This window comes from Oculina patagonica, chromosome 11, assembly GCF_052425735.1.
Source record: "Oculina patagonica isolate OP01 chromosome 11, crgOcupat, whole genome shotgun sequence".
Classification (NCBI taxonomy): Eukaryota; Metazoa; Cnidaria; class Anthozoa; order Scleractinia; family Oculinidae; genus Oculina; species Oculina patagonica.
In genome coordinates this window covers 12,689,695-12,712,617 of record NC_135768.1, presented here as the reverse complement: position 1 = coordinate 12,712,617, position 22,923 = coordinate 12,689,695, and the positions used below count along the sequence as shown (strand labels likewise).

The 22,923-nt window shown below is 37.6% G+C and overlaps 1 protein-coding gene across 1 annotated transcript; it reads right to left on the bottom strand.

Annotated features, from left to right (window-relative positions):
* Positions 1-632: 632 nt before the first annotated feature.
* On the bottom strand, positions 633-22,871 carry LOC144630314 (uncharacterized). Its single transcript, XM_078488659.1, has 9 exons — positions 22,665-22,871; positions 14,951-15,890; positions 13,488-13,613; positions 11,088-11,504; positions 8,627-8,827; positions 7,350-7,505; positions 6,859-6,978; positions 4,553-5,594; positions 633-1,576 (listed from the first exon to the last, which is right to left on the bottom strand). Exons 1-9 carry the CDS (start codon positions 22,737-22,739, stop codon positions 943-945), a joined length of 3,711 nt encoding a protein of 1,236 aa, XP_078344785.1. The 5' UTR covers positions 22,740-22,871; the 3' UTR covers positions 633-942.
* Between the last annotated feature and the right edge of the window lie 52 nt (positions 22,872-22,923).

Sequence of the window (22,923 nt, the reverse complement as noted above, 5' to 3'; positions counted from 1 at the left end):
CCTTCCCCCACTAAAGGAGCCTCTGCGGAGGAGAGAGGTCTGTAGCTGTGGCTGTATGGTTCCGCTATATGTATGTGGGAGACTCCCGGTGTACATGTGATACCCCTTGTTTACTCTAAATTCCAGATGATTTCCAACATACAGGCGCCAACTTCATTGAAATATATCTTCCATAGGGGGGGCTGCGGACGAGAAGCGGTTCCCAGGGTGGTAGTCCGGCTTGTAAATGACGGGGATGATCGAATGGAGGCAAAACTCAGGACCCCAAAAATCCCTAAGTCTTCCTATGTTATCCAAAAAAAAATCCCTGGACCAAAAATAACCCCCCCAAAAATCCCTTGTCAAATTACCCCTAAATTGTCAGGAGGGGCAATAATATAACCCAAAGAAAATCATAAAAAATTGAACGCTCGCGTTTTTTTTTTATTCATCATACCATAAATACGCCAAGGCCGCGCCAAGGCACTTGAGTTCGTTTTTAATACCCCCAAAAATCCTCTATTTAAATCAAGTCACCCAAAAAATACTTGCCAAATTTTCCAACCCAAAAAAATCCCGGAATCGAAAATTTCAAACCCCAAAAAATCCTTCGATCATCCGGTCCTCATCAAAGTTTATGACACAATGAAAAATACTTAGTACGGCTCTTTTATTGCACATCTTACGTGTGTTTAAAAAAAACTGGTGGATTAAAGTTCATTGCACATGCATGTTGACTCCTTAAAAAATGACAGGATAGGAAATGTCACGCTCAGTATGGCGAGCAGTATGGCGAGAAAAAGATGGAATGCTTTTCTTCTCCAATGATTTTCGTAATCTGTATATACATATATAAAAAAAAGTTTTCCAAAAAAGGTTTCACTTCACTCTCCCAAGATAAAAAAACAACAACACCAATACATAAATAAATACCTAAATTACAATGTTGTTTCTATGCGTTTGCTATTCCTCTACGTCTTCCTCTTCCTCCACAATAGTGGGGGGAATATTCTCCTTTACTGAACGAAGAAGGTCACGGACAGGCGAGGATGGCGCCTGTAAGTGTTGTAAATGATTCCATGGAATAAGGTCAAAATATGAAAACGTAAATGCTCTCGTAAGTCGCTGGCATAAAGAAAGGTAATGACTTTCTTTTAAGATTCCCGCAATAAATAAATGTCTTTGTAGTTGTTTTTGCCGTAGTAAAGCTAGTGCTTCTTCGCGTTGTCTTCTCTCTTCTTCGCGAAGTCTCCTCTCTTCCTCTTCTTTTCGTTTCTGTTCTTCGAGTCTTCGTCTCAACTCTTCTTCTTCGCGACGCATTTTCTCTAGGAATACTATTCTCTCTGACTCCTCCATGGCTTTAATTCGTTCTTCCTCCTCTCTGAGCCGAGCTGCCTCCAGTTCAGCCTCAATCCTTTCTTGCTCTTGACGCATTTCTTCCTCAAGTTTTCTCTGCGCTAGTACTTGTTGTTGGCGTTTCCTCCAGTCTTCCTTTGCGCGGCGTTCTCGTTCAGCTTTCATTGTGGCAAGTCGTTCCCGTTCCAGCTCTTCATCGTGTTCACGCTGTTTGGCTTCTTCCTTTTCTTCACGTCTTTTTCTAGAGAAAAGGAAACAACATAACACCACCTTACTTTGGACAAGATACACCACTTAAATTAATAGCTCAGTTAAGATGCATAATTTCCACATATATGAAGTACACGAGACAGCATTTCATCAAAAAAAAAAATATGTGTTTATGTCCATCATCTAGAAGTTCGTCAAAAATATTCCGCTCCGCGTCGTATTTTCAACTCTCTTCCCGTTTGTTTGGCAACGCGATGAAACACTGTTTGATAGATACACTAATGTTAATAGACTAAATATTATTTATATAATGCAATACAATACAAATTTTATTGTCAACTCCCCATGGGGGCTTTTCAGAGACTATGAAAAAAATAGATAAAAATACAATATAAATATAATAAATAGTCTATAAAAATTATTGATAAAATTATTTACAATGATAGAATAAAAATTCTTAAAAATGTTAAAAATTGTCTATAAAAAGTAATTGCTCAAAACTAATCGCATGAGGAGTTTATGACATTAAAAACTGATTTAAAAGATAAGCTTTCATTTTGCGTTTAAAAATAATAAGGGATTCACTTAATTTAAAATGGGGTTTCAGTGAATTCCATAAAGTTACAGTTCTGTAATAAAAAGATCTTTGTCCCGACTTGGTCTTAAACATAGGCACGCTAAGCGTGCAGGAGTTATTTTTTCAATTTATGAGGTGGCTTGGGGTGAAACTGGGTTATTGTCCTGTTGGGATGGTTTATGCCATGGGTTGAGCTATTTTTTTTTGGCGCCCCACGGAGTCACTTTTTTGCACAAAGATTGCTTGCAAACAAAATAATTTTTACATGCATTTTGATACATCAGAACTGTTTTATTTAACACGGAAATTTTCATCATTTAATTAAAAAACAAAACTAATTCAATTGTCAAAATATCACAAAATGGCACGTTCTTATTCTGTTTAAAGCGGTTATTTTGTTGCTAGCTTTGTAGCAACCGTAACGGGTTACTTTTGTTTGTTACGAAATACTTTTGGCTTTTTGCCAAACACTGTAACATGATACCGTTGTTTTTCTCACTTTTGTAACATGATACCTTTGTTTTTTTTTAAAACGAACGTAACACGATACCCTTGTTTTTCTCGAAAAAGCCACGTCTCCATATAGACATTGAACGAAAAGTACTATAATAAACGAAGTAATAAACGAATCAAATAAAAAAACCACTCTCTTCGGAAAAGTTCTTTAAAGCGCAGTACACCTGGAGTATTTGTTTCCTGTCAAAACTGTTCAACAAAGATTTTCGTTCATTCACAACGTAAATTCTATTCAACAAACAAGAACTAATTGAGTTATCAAGTTGTCACGAAATGGCACGCTCTTATTCTGTTTTTGCTATCGATCGTAGTTGCTTTTAACAGTAAAGTTACTTGTACCGGTTCAATGTTTGAACGAAATGTTAAATGTTAAATGTTTGAACGAAATGTTTTACAGTTGATTTCATTTTACTTTGGCCGCCCGCTTTGCGAAGTTTGTTGGGAAATTGGAAACTTTGTTATGAAGTTGCCAATTACGGTGCGAATTTGCGAATCAAATTGCAAACATCGATACAAATTTCCCGACTTCGGCCCGACTGAACTTTCCAAGTTTGGTAGTTGAGGAGAAACAAGACATGTTGCTCGAAAGTCATGGCGATTTCTGAACTCGAAGATTTTAGAACTTGTCAAGGAAAGTAGCTTGAAGTGCAAGACAACGTTTCGCATCAGCGATCACGCAAGTGATTTGCCGATAAATAAATATCATGCATGTAGAAATTTGGTCAAATTTTAACTTTTTTGTATAAAAACACATATTTAACGATTTCTGTGAGGCATAATCTTTACTGTCTTCAATTTAAAGTCTTCTGCGTTTGTAAACCGAATGAAACTGGATGGTTTACCCATATGTAAAATTGATTTTAATCGAAGCCGACGCGACGCGACAGGGAAGACTAATTTGTTCGAGACAACATGTTTACGGCTCGCTGAACATAAAAGTTTTTCATTTTTATGACATTTGTTTCCAACAGTTTAGCGTAGCAAAGCCCTTTTTGATAACATAACTACAGAAGGGTTTAATAAATTCGGGCCGAAGTTGGGAACTTTGTATCGAAGCTCACAATTTGATTCGCAAACTACGAATACGTTTCAAATCCATGATAATTCACAACTCACCAATTAATCTTTCAACGAAAACGAACTGCGACACGCTGCGACACATAACTTCGTCAGATTACTTCGCCTTTATAAACTGCAATTTGATTGGTTCTGATAGTACCTGAAATCTGATTGGTGTGACAAACAAACATACTTCACTGACCCACTGACCCACTGACTGAGTCACGGAACATCGCGCCGACTAAAGAGCTATTTTGAAAAAATAACTCAAAAAGCGGTATGTTAAGCTGCGTAGAAGATCTGGTCTCCCGACCACTAACGTTCCCTCTGGAGATAAGATTAGATCGAAGATAGTTTGGTACTTGACCTGTCATAGATTTAAAAGCTAAGATAGCGTCTCTTAGATACAGGTGGGACTCAACTGGAATCCATCTCAAGTTTTTCAGGGCCGGAGTTACGTGATCATACTTCCTTGTCCCGGAAACAATGCGAGCAGCGAAGTTCTGTACCCCTTGTAGTTTGCGTGTATTGCTGGCAGAAGTATTTGACCAAACAGACGAGCAATAATACAACTTACTAAACACTAGTGACTTAATTATTGTTATAAGTATGTCTTTCTTAAATACATGTCTTATTCACCGATGAGGTATTCTAAAGAAACAGAAAACGCGCTAGTGTGTTCAAATGCATGTCGGTTTCCATTTTATTGATAAACGTTTGTCGGGAAACATGTACAGTGACGATATAACCGCGTCTGCAGAGCCTAACTCACAACATCTGGAGCGAACGTTATTGAAACCAAACCTGTATAAACGCAGATAAAATAATGACTTAGTGGGGTAACACTTTATTTACCTTCGTTCCTCCTCTCTCTTCTTCATCTCTTCTTCCTCTTCAAGTCTTAGCTGTTCTAATCTAGCCTCTTCCTCAATGGCGCGCTTCTTGGCTTCTTCCCTTTCCCTTCTCTTACGTTCTACCTCTTGACGTCGTCTCTCTGCAGCAGCAGCTCGTTCCGCCGCCCTCCTCGCTGCTCTGGACTCCTGGACTGGTTTCTGTTCCACTAATGCTGGAGGTTGCTCTGGTTCTGGTTCGTGTTGAACAGCTTGTGGCTCGGGAGGTTTGGGCACTAGAATAGGCACCTCGGCAACTGAAGTGGGGCTACTTTCTGAGGTTTCATCGTTCTTGCTTACGCTTAACTCATCTGATGCTTTAGAAGAAACTCTGGATGAGGTAATTCTCGAGAGAGCGGAAGAGACAACAGTTCTCTCTGACGTTTGCGGTTCATGTTCACCTGTTTCCGAGTCAACTCTAACAGGTTCGGGCTTCTCTTCTTCCGTTATTATCGTTTCACTAACGACCTCCGCTTTTTCCTGTTTATCGTCTTTACTTTCTGTCTCGGGTTTTGCTTTACTAGTTTTTGCAGTTTTATTTGAAGGCTTTGATTGTTGTTTTGCCGGTTTCTTGCCTGCCTTTTTCTTCGTTACAACGGGTTTTTTTGGCGGTCCTGCTTTAGCTTTCCCGGCTTTCACTTGTACTGGTGGCTGTTTGTTTTTTAGACCAGCGGGCGGCTTTGATGGTTCTGGGCGGGGGAACTGAAATGGTTTTTGCTCCTTTTTCGGGGATGAGAGCGCCATTCTTGATTTTGCTTCTATTAAGGTATAGTCCTGTTTGACGTCTGTTACTATAGCTTTCAAAGCTGTTTTGAATTCTTCACTCTCTTCTTCTGATCCTTCGTCGTCCAGCTCGTCAGCTTGCACTCTTTGAAAGCTCGGCTCTTTATCTTTCGTGGCATAACTAAAAACATCAGCTTGTACGTCGGCATTGGATACACGCTCCCAGGGTATTGAGTGAGCAGCAGACGAGTTAGATCCTTTGGTTGATGCGGAACCACCTTTAACTAGACATGAAAGAAAATAATTCTTAATAAGATCCTGCAAAATATTAGCCTGTGTTTACTTTCACATCGACATTCTTTACATACATGTACGCCTCGTAGAGGGAGTTTTTTTTTTTTTTTTTTTGGGGGGGGGGGGCTGAGGGGTGAGAAAAAGGGCAGTTAATTTTCCACTGTCTGTCCTTTTATTATGTTGGAAACGGTGAAACAGGGATGTGTTTAATCTGTTAGACAACTTGAAGTTCTTTTTTGCAAAAAAATGAGACCAACATTCCGCAAAACGGACCGAACAAGCTCGTTCAATAAAGTTTTTTTTTACAATGGCTCGTTAAAAGTCGTGCTAAGTTTCAAAAGCATCCATTCTGAGTTAAAAAACAAGTAAACATACAAGCGCAATTCGTACAGGTTTAAAGAGGCTATGTCACGCAATTTTAGGCAATTTCGGCACTCGCCAACTGTTCATAGAATTACCTGAAATTTCCAAAAACGGCTTAAAACTGTAGAATAACTCAAAAGAAACACAACAAGGCCAAAAAGGGGCGTGGATGGGCAAAATTTGAGAAGATTAAAACGGATTGCGTTCGGGTAAACTTGAAAAACGTCGGCCCGACCTTTTTCAAGTTTATCACAATTTGTATGAAAGTGTCATTTACAATGCTCGAAAATCATCCTTGTTTGTTATGTGGCCGTAATTCTGCCAGTAAGACTTTTTCTCTGCCAATTTAATGTTAAGAGTTCTTAATTAACGAAAATTAATAGAATTGCCTGAAATACCGTGACCTAGCCCCTTTAAGCCAACGTTTCTGCAATAAATGAAGAAAACAGGATTTCTACTCAACAGCAAAGTTAACTCTTTTCGTCGGTACAGTTGTTATAAGAAAGCAATTTATTTGTGACCAGTCCACGTTAGCGGCACCTTTTGCGAATATTGGACCCCTCGGGTATCCAAACCGTTTCACCACGGACCAGTTTTCTATTCATCAAATGACAAATCTACCATAACATTCCAGGTTGCCGTCACTGGTAGAATGCACGGAATATTGCATGTCCTTTTGGCCAAAAGAAACAAAATGCAGAATAACTGGCGAAAGCAAAATATTACTTTGTAAGACTATATTGAACCTCTGAAGGAAGGATACAACTGAATAAGGGAAGAGACCCTTACATTTGACAAACGTCTTACTTCAAAGGGATATGCGGTCCAACATATCCTGGATTAAGGTCAGTAGAGTTATCATGTCTTGAACGGGTAGCACAAGTTACTCACGTTTCTGGCGGTAGGTGTTTTCACTAACATCTCCACTTGGTGGCTGTGTTTGGCCAGGCTTATTGAATCTTTCCGGAAGAGGGGGCAAGTTTCGTAAGGCTTCTATTCCTGGTATTTCTCCTTTTAAGATATTTAAACGTACAAAAACAGTAAGAGAAATGGCCTTTACAGAACTTTATTCAAGGTCAAAGCACGCTGATGAGGAGACAGAAGTCTCGGAACGTCCGAGAATTTATTGTTTTTAGCGCACTGATCAACAATACTTTGTTAAACTTTGTTCGTACCGTACATTGTTTTGTCAAGCACATTGCTAACCTTTTCAGCTCTCGCGCTCTGATTGGCTGGATCATTCTACTCTAGAAGCTGATTGGTTATATTTACACATGTAAAATATGGGAAATACAGAAATCTATTTGCAACATTTATTGTCTAAAATTCTCGTGAATATAATAATACAGTATGTATTAACGGTATTTGTGATTTCTACTTACCTCCAGAAATTTTCAGAGCTTTCCGTAAAGCTGCTGGTGATGGACCCGCTGACTGGCTTACTTTACGACGTCTTGTGAAGCGATTTGTCCCTGTTTGAGCAGCAGCCAGGCCTGTTAACTGAGGTCTCTGATGGCTGGCAGAACTCACACGTGCATCTGCGGGGAACCATTATAACATAATAAGCCCACATTAAAGGAGCTAAGCCATGGATCTAGCATCTTGAAAAAAATTGGTCAGTTTTTTCTTTCAAATTTGTCTTTTGTAATCCTTCTTAATCTTAGAATTCTTTGATTGGAGAAGTCTTTGACAGTTAAGAAGAGTGTGGACATCAATTAATCAATAAAATTTATTTAGCCTCGGAGCTGACTGGGGCTGACTGGGCCCCTAGCAAACATATGCTAATACGCCGAGAAAATTAATAACAAATATATATATATAGAACGAAAATTACTTAAATAACTAAGTAAAAAATTGATAAAAAGAGACTATCTAGCTGCGCACAGCATTGCGAAAGGCCTGTAGTGTTGCAATTGTTCTGACTCGGTCTGGCAGTTGATTCCAGGCGTTCACCGCCCAGTAACTTACGGACTTAAATCCATACTTGTCGTATTGACCTTAGGCAAGAAATCTCACCAACACCTATTCAGCTTAACTCTCGGACGTGCAATCACATGCAGGTTTGGTCAAATATCAACCGTTTTGCATAATTCCTCAATTTTTCCAGTTTTCTTAAGCAAAACTGCAAAATTCGTATATTTTGTATAAATTTCCGTTATTTTCTGACTTTCGAAGAAAATAGCGGAATCCAAGTTGGTGGATCTAATGACGTTATATGACGTCATAACCAACAAATAATGTGTCATCGTGTAGAACAAGCTCAAAATCTTTCTACTCAATGTAAATTAATTTTTCTGTGCCTTAAAAGAACGAAAACCATCCGGGGGCTGCAATTGGATCAAAAATTGTTAAGCTCCTTGTGAACGCACCATAATTCAAAACATTAGTTCAATGAATTGCCAGCAATCTTTTATCTGCTGTAGGCTGCAAAGTTCCCCAAAGTCATCTTTACAGGTAGGTATTGTAGATACCATGAATGAACAAACGCTAGCCAATTAATTGAGAGAATTGCTGACATCACTTTCAGGTGTGACTGCTAAGTTGTGATTTTTTCTTGTTGTGACACATTTGTCCAGCTAACAATAAATGGGAAATACTAATTAACAATTTATTATATCCTAAAGGGAAAACGTCATTATGGCTGCTATTTGCAATGTACCTTGTTTTGGGGGTCCCAGAAGGTTTGTTAAGCGATCAGCCCACATTGCAATGGCAGTCTTGACATCTTCCATGAACACCATTCCTGACTGAGGGCGGCTGAGGACTCTATTGGCCACACTACGTGCTTCACCCTGCAGATCTTCTAAGCTTATTGGAGGAGGAGGCTCAACTTGCTGGGATGATAGCTCTTCCTGGGCACCTGAGAAGTAAGTTCATACAGTATGTCTTAAGTAAAAAACAAAAAAAGCAACAATTACAATACCATTACAGTAAAAATAATGACAATGATACGGTATATACAAGGCTTTCAAAAGTTCATTAATAATTCATTAGCCCAGACCCAATCAAGACGATGATAGTACATCACGTGCATGCACTTTATATCGATAAAACACCCCTTATTAGTATTCTTTACATAAAGCAGTGTTCCCCTTATCAGGCGGTAACCGGTAAAATTTACCGCTTGTAACACGACTCTTTACCGCCTAGAACCGCTTAGAAGTCTTGAAAATTCAACAGGTAAATAACAAAGTAACGCCACTCGTTTCACCTTCGTAGTCATGATCGAAAATATAAAATAACAGATTGAAAATAAACAGTGACAAATGCAATATTCATTTACGAACTTGTGCTAGTATTCAACAATCTTTATTTCCCTTCACTTTCTGAATCTCTGATGACTGAGGGCTGATACCTATCGCAGAAAGAGCAAGTTTTGCTGGTCTTTCTCACTTCTCGGCAAGTGCACATCTATTGTTGCACAGTTTCCACGATCGATTCCACAATAAGGCGGGAGCAATCCTTGCTGTCCTTTCACTTTGTCCGTTGAAAATGAAAACAATCACAAAGGCAAAGAGGTAAAAATAATTTCAGAAGTGAGAGATATTACTTACATATAATAGTTCAGTTTTCAAAAACATGCAAAATGCAGAAAATAGTTGATAGTTGCTTAGTTGACCGTAGCTGACGCGTGGTGAAGACAAAGGCAGCTTTCGTTGTCAAATTCTTCTCATTAAGTTCGTAAGTATTTAAAGCGAAATCCAGTCGACAAGTTAAAAGAAGCATTCAGAATACAACTTTTCAACAACGCCGCTGTGACTGCTGAGTATTCGAAGCAAAGAAAAAAAGAGCTGCAGCGATTCGTAGCAAAGACGAGACAGGACCGTCGATTCTTCAAGTAGTACGTCATGTAAGCGGCAGCAAATGTATTCCCTTAAAACAACGGAGGGTAATTTTATGCAATTTTTCTTAGGCTGTATAGCAGGCGAAAGAGGTCTGTAAGGCCAGAATAAAGTTGTCACGAAATAAAATTCGACCAGCATTTGGACAACATTCTGCTCCATGTAGGTAAACTAGAAAACGGCTGAGATTTACCGGAATTTCTTTACCGGTTTAAAAAGTTTTCTTACCTGCTGTGCTGAAAACTAGGGAGAACACTGATAAAGAATACTAATAAGTATAAAGAATACTAATAAGTAGGCTTATTAACATTAATTTATTTGTATGGACATCAATCAAAGCAAAAGAGAATTAACAACATTTAACAGTATTCTCTCAGGTAAAGAATAACCATACCCTAGATTTACTCTTACAGAAAATTGAAAGTACAGTTGTTAAAAACTGATCCTACCAACCAAAAGTTTAACTACTCAGCCGCCATTTCTTTCATATCGTTATCCTTGTTTACGATAGACTCCAATGAAGAGTTTTTATTCCTTCTTCCATTCTGCCACTCACTTTAAATTTTCACAGACCACTAGCTTTGTCACTCAACGTATGGATTTCAGTATTGCACTCTACAATTTTAAGTTCCCGAAACGTTCGCAAACAGGACGCCATGCCAAGCACATGTGAGTGGAATCGTTTTCATTCAAAAAAGGTTTCGTGAAGCCTTCGAAAATCTTCGTATTTTTTGCTGTAATTCGCGCTTTAAGGCTCGGAGAGCAAAATTATCTTTTTAATTTTTTAAATGGCATTTTGAAATTTCTGTTCATTTAACCTTTAAGGCTCCGAGTACTGCCTTGACTTAAATCCTTGTTCCCAATGGGGAAATTGGCATTCTTTTATACAGTACATGTATCTTTTATGCAACAATTGGTTCATTAACTAGTATCGTTTAGGTAAACGTATGGAATGAGTACAAATGATTTGCTGTTTTCCTGCTTGTGCTACCTCTATAGTGACAGAGTAGATGAAAGGATCTTTTTCTATTCCCAGGTCTTTTGCAGTCTAGGTGTACCTGGCAAGAAGTTGTTGAAATAAATTCAAGAAAAAGCTGTTGCAATTGTGTGGATTATTCAGTCGCGTAAAAGATGAAGATGAACAGAAATCAGAAATGGAAGGTAAAAAATTGTTGAAACTTTGTCTCTCTTTGCGCACTTTATCTCATTCATTTTGCTGTATTGTGCAAGGTTATTTTTTATTTCATGCATGAACTGTACATACACTCAGCTGGTAACTACCTTCCTCTGTCCTGTCAGCAGCTGCAGGTAATTCCTCCTCCAAATCCTCTCTTGTATTAATGTCATCAAGTTCATTTCCATCAAGACCAATTCCTTCATCTTCATAATCAACTTCTGTTTCTGTGGAATCTAATTGGGTTTCTTTGTTCTGCTCCTGTAGCTCGCTGTTATTTAGTGTAGTTGGTTGTCCATCGTCTGTGTCTGTTATTTCTGTTGTAACACCATTCATCTCCTCATCCTGACTACTGTGCCGTTCATCTTCCTGAATAGTATCTTCACTCAGTATGATGTCATCAAGCCCAACCACAGCATCGTTGTCCATTATGCCTTGTTCTGCTGATAGCTCTTCATTGCCAGAATACCTGTCATTGTCCTCCGTTTCATCTCTTTGAACACCATGCAGCTGTTCTGTCTCTGAAGGTTAAAACAACAAATATACCAAATATTATAAGCTCAGTGGTACACATCACCTAAAATGAGGCCTTACCTTATTGCAATTCACACAGTGCACATTAATCATTGTAGTAAACATATACAAAGCAGTATTACCTCTTCCTACCCTCTCCTTTAATATCCTAGTTCTGCCTTATTAATTAAGAGTGGGTCCATAAGAAGACCAGACAGGAGGTGATACAGCTCAAATCGCTGATTTCGCTCAAACTTTTTTCCATTTTTTTTTTAATATTATTATTACAAACACACAATAATTACATACAACAATACAATAACGAAGATGAAGTATTTAACATGACACGAACTCAGAATTTTTCTTTGTCCCATGCTCGTGTCATGGTTTAAGATTTCATCTTTATTATTTATTACCGAGCTTAAAATTTACCATCTTTATTATTTACAACAATACAATAATAACAACACTTACACAACTAACGGGCTCTGCCTACACTAATTACAATACAAATTTATGATATTATATTCTATTTACAAAGTTATATTCTATGGTGTTATACAAATTACAATATGATATTCTACTTACGCTAGGACTAAAAGACTACTACATTTACGAGGAATTAACTTACAGACGGCACTTAGTCCTTGATATAAAAAGCTTGATTGCTATTCAAGAGAAGCTTCCATTTAGCCTAAAAGTTTTTTAAGGCCAAGTTGTTTTGAGATGCTATAAGCTTCTCAGTCTCATATTTTCTCTTGATTATATCTTCAAATGGCAAAAAGAGGGTTTTGATTATTCTTACGACAATTCCACAGATAAAGTTTACCTAAAATAATAAAGTAATTAAGCAGACTAGATTTCTCATCTAATATTCCTTATATATTGTTTTTATAGTCAAGTTTCAAACTTGGCACAAATGTTGGATATGGTGCGTAATTAACTGTGGCAAAACATTACCTCAAAATATTTTATTCCCTTCAAGTTATGGCACCTTTTGCAAAAATGGCCATTTCTCATTTCTCATTAAATGACTTTGATGACCAGTTCCACAAAAAATAAAAGATCTCTTTGAAATATCGACTATTTGTATGAGGTATGAGTAGCGGAAATGATAATAATATTGAAAGCGATTTGCAATGCATTAAATCAACAGGTCATCAGTTGATTGATTTTCCAAGCATCTGTCATTAATGTCTCGCATTTCACTTTTGTCTATTTATTTAAATTTCATCATGAGGCATGGTGTGGTACAGTTAAAGGTATCAGCTTCTCTTTTTTCATGAAAAATTGAATATTTTTTTCGTATACAGTCGAACCTCGATTATCTGGACTCATGGAGACTGGGCTAAATAGTCTGGATAATCGAGAGTCCCGGATAGTTGAATGTATGAATATTAATGAGCCAAAAATAAAATTGAATAACAAATGAGAATACATTTAATTGGGTTCAAAGTAGCAGTCAGCTGCTGGCTTTAGCTGGCATTTTGACCACACTTGCTGACGACTTTTCACTGAAGAAATATAAAATGTCATGATTTGATCGGCCAACTGAAATCAAAGAGAAAAGCTGCCTTGTCTAGACAAACTTTTGCTTGACTGTCTTTATGTTTCTGCTCGTGTAAGCAAAACTTTTTAATACCGGTACCCAAAATCTTGTTTAGTGCAGGTTGTAGAGCATTTTCATTAGTTCATATTGAAGTCAGGCTTCTTCCTCTTTCGAGTTTCTATTTCTATTCTGGACTTAATTCCTCATACTACTGATCAGTTTTCCGGCAAATGATACCCTACTCTTGACTAAAATTCGCTTATTTCTATACCCTATTCCAGACTAAACTGCTTGGAAACTATAGCCTTCACAGCAGCACATACCTATATAGCTCATATATGGAAGTGCCCCCAACCCCCGGGGGGGGGGGGGGATTGCCACGTCAACTATACTGAGTTTATTGATACCGGGTAAGTAATATTTTACAAATCAAAGGTTGTACCTTCTCCTCCACTTTCTTCAATGATGGGGGATTGACTTGCACTTTTAGTTTGATCTTCTTCATGTTCAGCATGATCATCCTTAGACAGGCTGGCAGCATTTTCTGAATTAATTATATTTTTCTCACCTTGAACACAATAACATATTAAATAATTTCAAGAGAAATGTCTAATCATAATTATCTTACATATTTGTTCACTTGAGTCAATGATACCGTAAAAACCCGCAGATAAGCTGCACCTTTTGGCCAAAAATTTTCGCTCGAAATCGAGGGTGCAGCTTATCTGCAGGAACATTCGGAAAAGGTATATATAATAAATAATAACAACATTTATTTAACCTCGGTTTGATGGGGCTGATTAGGCCCCTAGCAAAAGTATGCTAATGTGCCGAGAAAAAAAAATGGCAATAAAAAAGAAAACACAAAAAAATTAAGAAACTATTTACAATTATATATATTATATATATTGTGTTACCTTTACCATTATTGAAAGCTAACTGTAAACAGGCTAACCGGAGTGAATAGTAGGCTAACCAGAGTGCGTAGTAGGCTAACCGGAGTGAACTTTTCACTCGGGTTAGCCTACTACACACTCCGGTTAGCCTGCTATTCACTCCGGTTAGCCTGTTTACGGTTAGCTTTCAATAATGGTAAAGGTAACACAATATATTCTCTTAGTCTGCATTCTGCATTCTGCCTTCTGCATTCTGCAAATGTCAGACACCGACGTTCTCGCCCTAGTCCCATATTTTGCGTCCGATCAAATGCCTGGTTACTAAGCTACGAACGTTCGGTAAACGCACGTTCTTATTGTTGCCGCACAAAAATCTATGGAAAAACTGCGTTAAATGAAGAAATACCTGTCAACAACTGCCAGAAAAAGATCACCCATAATATGTCAATTAGTTGGTTTTCATTATATTAAAGAGCTCAAATTGTGGGTAAGACTGAAGTATTTTCCGTTTCAATGTTCATTGAGTTAACGTTCGATGAAGAAGACTTCCTAAAGACTCAACTTTGGATTTTCTTTGATTTACTTTCAAAAAACTTTTTTCCAACATTTGAGTTGTTAAACTTAGGGTGCGGCTTATCTGCGGATGCGGCTTATCCGCGGGTGTTTACGGTATTCAGTGTAGACAATTTGCACAATGCAGACTTTGCTCACTATAAGCAAGTTGTAATGCACAAATACATGTACATGTATCACTCGCGTCTTAGAACTTGAAACTTGTGGTGTTTCCTTCAAATTCCAAGTCTAAACTGGCTTTAATTCAGTTTGTTAGTAAATGTAGCTGCGATAACTCTACATGTACATGTAGTAACTAGATCTGAATTAAGTAAAAAAGAAAACAAAGAATACAACACAAAATAATGAATGCTGGCAACGTAATCCTTGGTTTAAAGCAATTTTTAAAATCATCTTCAATGAAAAAAGGAAAACATGTATCAGTTCACTACATTACCTTGTAGTTCTCTTTCATCACCCAACAAACAACTTTCTTCTAAGTCCACATGTATAGAACCAGGATCAAGTATGTCAGCAATTTCTTCTTCACCAGATGTAACGTCTGTTTGTTGATGAACTGTTGCAGCTTCAGTTGATGCCTGAGATAATGTTGACTCCTGTGGTGATGTAGACTCTTCTTTCAATTCTGCAGGTGTTGATGGTCGTGCACCTGCAGACTGTATGGGGGGTAAACGTGGTATTGATGTTAAAGAGCCTGATTTCAGGCTTCCTTTGCGCTTACCTTTAGTCTTTGGTAAAGTTACTACAGAGGCAGCAGGTTCCTGCTCAACCCCTCCTCCATTATCTGGGTAGTTAGTCACCCATCCCTGAAGGTCGGAGAGATCAGAATTAATGGATTCTAAAGTCTTTTGAAGTAGAAGTTGAGATAGTAGATCCTCTTTCTGTTTGGCATTTAACTGGTGATAAGGGTCTTTTCTTTGTGGAAGAAACTCAACTTCAGAAAGACGATTACTCAATGATTCTGCTGGACTCAGAGCTCTTGAAGATGGGGCATATTCTTCTTCAGTTTCACTGTTCAAAGAGATCATTGAGGCAGCTCCAGTTGACATCCCATTCTTATAGAAATGAAATGAGCTTTCAAACATTGAGCTTGATGGAGAAAAAGGAGGCAATGACATTGTACTGTATGGCTGAGGTTTATCAGGAAACAGAGTGGGTAGTGCACCATCCCTGTGCATTGGAGCTTCATTGGGATCATATGTCAGTAATGCTGGATCCTTAAGAGACCCTGCAGCAGCCAGTCGTTTCCAAGTGTCTTCTTCCAGTGAGTTTCCAAGAGTGGCAATGTAGCGTTTTGGTGAAAAGCCTGGTCTCACAGACTGGTCTTTATAACCACTTAACCGCTTCTGAAGCAATGCAAGAAAAAGGGGATCCCCCTAAAAATATTAAAATCACAGTCAGTGCATACAAGAATATTTTCAATTGTCATTGTAAAATGAAAAGTTTGACACTGTTATTCTCTTGTATAAAACATTCAGTTATAAACAACATAAAAATAGAGTTATTTACCTACTTTTTATAAATAATTGAGTAGGTGACCCATAAACAACCCTTTAGGTTTAATTTTTTTTTTTTACATATGAAGTACCACTCAAATGAAGGTTACCACCTCTCACCTCTAGAGAAATGAGACTGGTTTTCGCGATACCAGTCTCATTTCTCTAGAGACGCGTCCTGTTTCTATTGAAGACATGTCTCATTTCTCGTGAGAGTCACTGTTGCGTTTAGTATGGAAATTATATATTACACACAAGAGGCCGTATTGTATCAAAGATTTCTGTCTGCAGTGCGTTGCCAAATTGATGAAACTGAAATGTGCCAACAAAGAGCTCAATTAACCCGATCATTCGCAAGGATCCCCCCCCCCAAATCAGTTTAATGATGTTTGGCATTGACTTTGCGTGCACTCGAAGCTTGTTTTCTTCATGTAACAATGTAAATCGTTCATGAGTGAAAATAGCGAAGGTCTAACTTCCAAGTCCTTTAACAACATATGTTAATTGTAAAGTTACCTATACCCACAAGAGTTCTTACACATATGTAGTACAGTGAAGATTACTTTGAGAACAACAAACATGCTCCCTGTGTAAATAATGCTCCCCATGAGAATGCTGCTGGCCGCTGCCATAGTGCCACCAAAGCAAGGTAATCTGAAAAGTATTCAATCAAAATTTCTGATTCACCAGATCAAAAGGTTAGAAATGTCAGCTTGGCAATGCAAATGGTTTGGCTGTTCGGAGTTGCTACTTGATTACCGGTACCTGGTTTGAATTTTTTTTTTGATGAAGTCTGCTAAATTTGTTAAATAGAATACAAATACCTTAACAAAATAACATATAAAAACGACAACACTTATTGTGAAGTTTTCTCGAGTTTAATCCTGTAGCAAAAAGACTTTCTTTGCAACAAAAACGACTGGACTGATTGCGGCTTCTTAGCAACAAAGTATCTTGTATCTCATAATTTATATGATTCAAAACAACCAGGAAAAGTTTAAACGGTAAATGATCTTTATAGGTAAAAAAAATGCTCTACAAAAGTTTATATGATTTGTTGTGAAAACGTATTAACTTTTTTGCGAGATAAATTTTCGGTCTTTCGGCATGTGGTGGTGAGACTTGTTTGTGGAATGAATGTCTGTTGTAGAGTCATGGCAAGAAGCAAGAAAATGATATCTCTGGTTCTATTTTGCAGAAATCGTTGATTTTAAACAGTGAAATGATCTTTATAGGTAGAAATAATGCTCTATGAAATGCAGATGAGACTTGTTTGCTAATTCAATATCTATTGTAGCTTCAGGGCAAGCAGCCCAAAGAATGGGTGAATTCCAGAAAAAAAACTGCATGCATGAAATTTCATCCTGCTTTATCCACACAAAAAGGGAATGTCAGTGAAGTCTCACTTTACAGTTAAGTAACAAAACAAAAGGCAAAACGTTGGTACTTCTAGTGCACGTCTCGACATGTCTCCTTTCTCTTGAGATGAGTCTCATCTCTCTTGAGACGGTGGTAACTTACATTTGAGCAGTACTGTAGTAACCTTTGGCACTTTGCACTTAGCACATGATTTAAAAACCTTGGCTTCACTTTAAGGATCTAGTGGGTAACAGAAACAGTAACTGAACAATTTCAATGTTCTTGGCTTACTGTTACATTTTGTGGCTCACTGCAGTTAATTTATGGGATGTGTTAAGTTTATGGCAGGTATACAATCTAAACCACTGAATGTTCTTACATGTACATATATTAGTGTTGTAGAAGGTAGACTGTTGTAGCAAGATGATTTGGCAGTTCATTTCAAGCCTGCAAATAACAGCCGGTCATCGGACAATTGTCCGGTAAATTTCGCGTTTTGACCGGCAAAAGCTTGGCGTGGTCGGACATTCTGACGGTACAGTCAATTAAAAAATATCTTCCTTTTCCCGTTTCAACTGCAGACCTCAGTGATGATTACACAATAAATTTCCTTTCTCTCTTTCATTTCTTGTGTTGCATTAAAGTTTACAAGGCAAAATGGATCAATTCACACCATCTGTGAAGTCAAAACGTTGTTGTCTTCGATCGTGTTCGACGCGTACGATTTCACAGGTGCCTGCATAATTTAATACAGACAGCAGTTTCCTCTTATGTCATGTAGTATGAACAAAAAGTCTTCTCGATTCTTGTGCTTCATATAGCATACATGAAAAGTCATAAATTGGAAAAGATTGTCAAGGAAATAATCACAAGGACAGAATGAAATAGGACAGTGTTTTTCTATGTTTTTTAACCAGTTTAACTTAAGAAACATGGGATTTTTTTCTATTTCTTTCATATGGACTACTGCTTATAGGTATTACAAAGATCCAAGCTAAAGACTTAACCCTTTTATGTCTGACATTACAGGTTAAATTCATTAGAAATGACTATGAAAGATTTATTTATTTAAGGGTAAACTAATTTAAAAATTATTAATTAATTAATGATTTAATGAACTGATTTTAATTATTTATTTAATCAAGTAAGTTTAGTTGTTTTTTTAAAGGGACAATTGCAGACTACAAATTGAATGTATCAATAGATTACTCTCTCTAAATTATATTTAATTTCTAACAGTATCGATTATTTATGTCCGACCAGACTGGCTCCTTGTCCGGTCAAAACTTGTCCTGGCCTGACAAATGACCTGCCTATAGACAAAAATTATTTGCAGGCTTGCATTTCTAGTGACATGAGGAGCTTTGTGACAGTCAACACACTTGATGGCTGCTTGAATGATGTTTTCAATTCTAATATGAACTTTCCTTTAACTACTTTGATTACCATAGGTGGGTTCATACTAGCTTAGTAAGTAGACCTTACGTATACAAAGAGCTCAAGTATACTTCAGATCACATCATCATGTTGACTTACGCTGATAAACATTCATATTCAATATCCCAAGTATACTTAAGTTGCCAAGAAATTTTAGCTTCTATCTTACATCACGCAACCTCCAAAGGTCAAGACTGCTTTTCTTGTTATGCTCATTCATGCTGTGAAGCACGTAAATGAATAACATATTAAAATGGTTCAGATGTAGATGGAAGTTGCAGTTTGTTCCGTAGACAGCAGTTGTAGGCCACAGATGAGGCTATCACATGATAGCCCCCCCCCCCCACTAAGTAAAAGTCAAAAATAAATTCCATGAAGCTCAAATAAACATGTGAAACGAAATGACATTTTTAATAGTGTAAAAAATAAATTAACGTCAAATCACAATTTTGGAATTTCTATTAAGGAGGCTTGATGTATTTTTTTAGCCCTAGGGTGGTTGTTTTGAAAAATAAAATTATCAAGGGAGCCAATCTTTGATTTTTGCCAAAATACACCATAGTGATCACACATGACCAAAGTTTAATTCTTTACTGGTCTCTTAGTCACAAAGGTTACTAAAGCAACGATTGCTGTTTTCTTTTGTTTACAAACAAGCCTTATTTTCTCGAAATCTCGATTGACTGTTAGTATTCATTTTTTGATATGTTGAAGTTTAGTAGATTGACTAACTGTTGACGAAATTTTAGAAAAAATCTGTAAGAGCGTTTTCAGGTAAATCAAGTATGAAGTTTTCAGAAAAATCCTGTTTTAATGTGAAATAGGCGCTTTTAAATTGTTACGTGGTATTTGAGCGCATTTATTCAAAATGAAATATAAATACTTACACCATCAAAGACCATTAACTAAAAGCGAGAGAGTTTTTGCTTTAATTTTTTTAAATATATCGGCTGCTGATTGAAGGAAAGTTACAAAAAACTTCATTCTTAATTTACTCTAAAACACTCTTACAGATTTTTCTAAAACATTTTCTAAAAATTTGTCTACAGGTAGTCAATCCACTATACTTTAACATATCAAAAATGAATACCAAGAGTCAATCTAGATTTGGAGAAAATCAGGCTTGTTTGAGAACAAAAGAAAACGACAATCATTGCTATGGTAACCTTTGTGACTAAGTGACCAGTAAAAATTAAACTTTGGTCATATTTGATTATCATGGTGTATTTTGACAAAAATCGAACATTGGCTTCCTAGGTAATTTTCATTTTCAAAACGACCACCCTAGTAGGGCTAAAAAAGCTACATCAAGCCTCCTTAAAAACCCAGGGGGGGTACTCCGGCTTGTAAATGACGGGGATGATCGAATGGAGGCAAAACTCAGGACCCAAAAAAATCCCTCAGTCTTCCGACATTACCCAAAAAAATCCCTGGACCAAAAATAAGCCGCCAAAAAATCCCTTGTCAAATTACCCCTAAATTGCCAGGAGGGGCAAAAATATAACACAAAGAAAACCATAAAAGATTGAATGCTCGTGTTTGTTTATTCATCATACCATATATACGCCAAGGCCGCGCCAAGACACTTTAGTTCGTTTATAATACCCAAAAAATCCCCTATTTAAATCAAGTCACCCAAAAAAATACTTGCCAAATTTTCCAACCCAAAAAAATCCCGGAATCGAAAATTTCAAACCCAAAAAAATCCTTCGATCATCCCCGTCATTTACAAGCCGGAGTACCCACCCCCCCCACCCCTGGGCTTAAAAACTGCAACATGGATCAAGAAGCCAAACTGGGTTCATGCTAAAACACAGCTGACACACACAATCAAGTTCATCAAGGCAGCCATATTGGCAAGGAGTACATTTTTATGCTCATTCATGCTGCATGCTGTGGAGCACGCAATGAATGAGATATGAAGACAAAGCAGATGTTGATGGAAGTCAGTGCTCGAAATTAACTTTTAGGTCTGGTCTTCCACAGGACGAGTAGGCTTAGAATTTACTGGTCCCAGGAGCAAAGCTACTGGTCACTCTTTACATTTTTTTCCACGTGTACTAATGGCAAATGCAATAAGTAATTTGCGCCTGCAGGTAAATAACCATGATCAAATAATTAAACACAACCATAAAACATGCATTTTTTAGTAAGTATTACTACAATTTCTTCTCCGTTACACGTAAGACATAAGAGCTGCAACGTACATATATGCATCATTTGGCCTCGTGTGCCTTTAAGCAGTTTGAAAGTTATTTGTTCCGATCGTCAAGGAATATTGCGTGTTTGTTCCATTTGGAAATTCCCTGCAAAACTTGCAAAACATTTTGTTTTCTTTTCCATCAAACTGGAGCCATTTGTACGTCTCGCTGCAGCAGGCATTGAAGGTGTTGCGTTAATTTCTTGATCTTGCTTTCCTCCAAAGAAAGAACTCAGTAAACTTTAAACTGGTTTTCGTTTGTATTTTGGAAGAAAATATAGATGCGACCAAGATCTATCGAGTTGAACAAACACGAAAAGCTGCCATATTGCTAGCCTGCGTAGCAGGCGCCGTATAGTTTCTAGCGTGCGCGCGTATGGGAGAAACGCGAAAGGCGCGAGAGAGCCACGCGAGGAAAAAAAAATGCGCTAAAAAATACACAGACGCCTGCTACGCAGGCTACCATATTGCATCCCACAATGCATTTTATTTCGAATAGAACCCAGACTTTTACCTGCCAAGAGAACGCCTAGCATTTTTTGCTCGTTGTTTCGAAACATTCGTTTTCGGAAATTCTTCGTTTGCTTCGACACTTTTAGTCCTCTTAGTACGACACAAAGGCAATTATTTATCGGAGAACTGTAACTTTACTCGTCCAGAGGACTAGTGGCAAAAAAAACCTTGTTTTGGGCAATTTTCACTCGTTTTCGACGAGTGGACGACCGTTAAGTTCGAGCACTGGAAGTTGTGGACCGTGGATTGGAAGTTGTGGACCGTGGATAAAACTTGTGTCCTGTAAAGACAGAAGTTACCACGACCGGAAGTAATTACATTTGCTACCTTCCCCCCCTTAGTAAAAGCCAAAATTAACTTCGACTAAGCTGAGATAAACATTTGAAAAGAAATGAAATGTTTGTATAGCCTAACTAAATCAAATCACAATTTCTGAAGTTTAAAAAATTGTAACATGGATCGATAAGCCGAAAGATTTTCACATAGAGGACCCTAAATGGGTTCATTTAATACGTGCTGATACGCACATGTTCACTCGCACGCATTTCTGTACAAGGTACAATGAACCAAAAATAAAGCTGACCCCAATCTGTCTAAGTCCAACAGAAAGTATAAAGAGCGATCGGAAAAATATATTCAATGGAATGTATTTTTGTACGTTTAAGGCAGAGTTTGCTTTGGCTTGTGATGTTATGCTGCAGCTGATGTTCACCTAACACTTTGTGTTAATAGATCAGAAATCAAAACAACGTAAACATCTAGTCATTCTGTATTCTATACATGCATGAAACACTGGAATTAAGAACAAGTCCAACAAAGTTACAATATTTTGATTTCACACATGGGTTTCCACAGTTACAGTGTACATGTAAGCGATAGTCAAAACTTGCTATGACTGCCTAAAAGTGGCAAGAAAATGCTGCTATTTTTAACTATTTTTTCGCTGTCCAGCATAAGCATTGAGCACAAGAAAACAAACTTGTTAGTTCTTTTTGTGCTTATTCCTATGCTTATTACTGGTGAAGGCAACATAAGAAGATAACAAGTGTAACATGTTTTCACTTAATATGGCTTGTGCATACTTGTATACCCAGCAAAAACCAGCCTTTAGTGATCATAATTAAGTTTAAAAGTAAGCTACATACCCCATTCCTGTAATCCAATATGTAGTTCCTTAAATCACCCATTGTCTTAAGCTTTATTGAAGGCTGCTTCCTCATTTTCCGACGACGCTTTTTTGGCTTTGGAGAGCCCGGTAAGAAAAAGTCCTCTGCATACAGAAGTAATGCACCTTTTCTTGTTGAGTAGGTTTTTGGTACATTAACAGGACCCTGCTTCGTACCATCCACTTTAGGCAGTTTGAAAGCCTTGTTCTCATACCTTGGTCCCGTCTGGTAATCAGAG

Excerpts from the sequence above, each read along its gene's own strand:
- LOC144630314 (XM_078488659.1), bottom strand. The coding sequence starts at position 22,739 with ATGAGGAAGCAGCCTTCAATAAAGCTTAAGACAATGGGTGATTTAAGG. Across the intron at positions 15,891-22,664 it reads TATTGGATTACAGGAATGGG|GGGGATCCCCTTTTTCTTGC; the intron begins GTATGTAGCTTA and ends TAATATTTTTAG. Across the intron at positions 1,577-4,552 it reads AAGAGAGAGGAGGAACGAAG|AAAAAGACGTGAAGAAAAGG; the intron begins GTAAATAAAGTG and ends CCTTTTCTCTAG.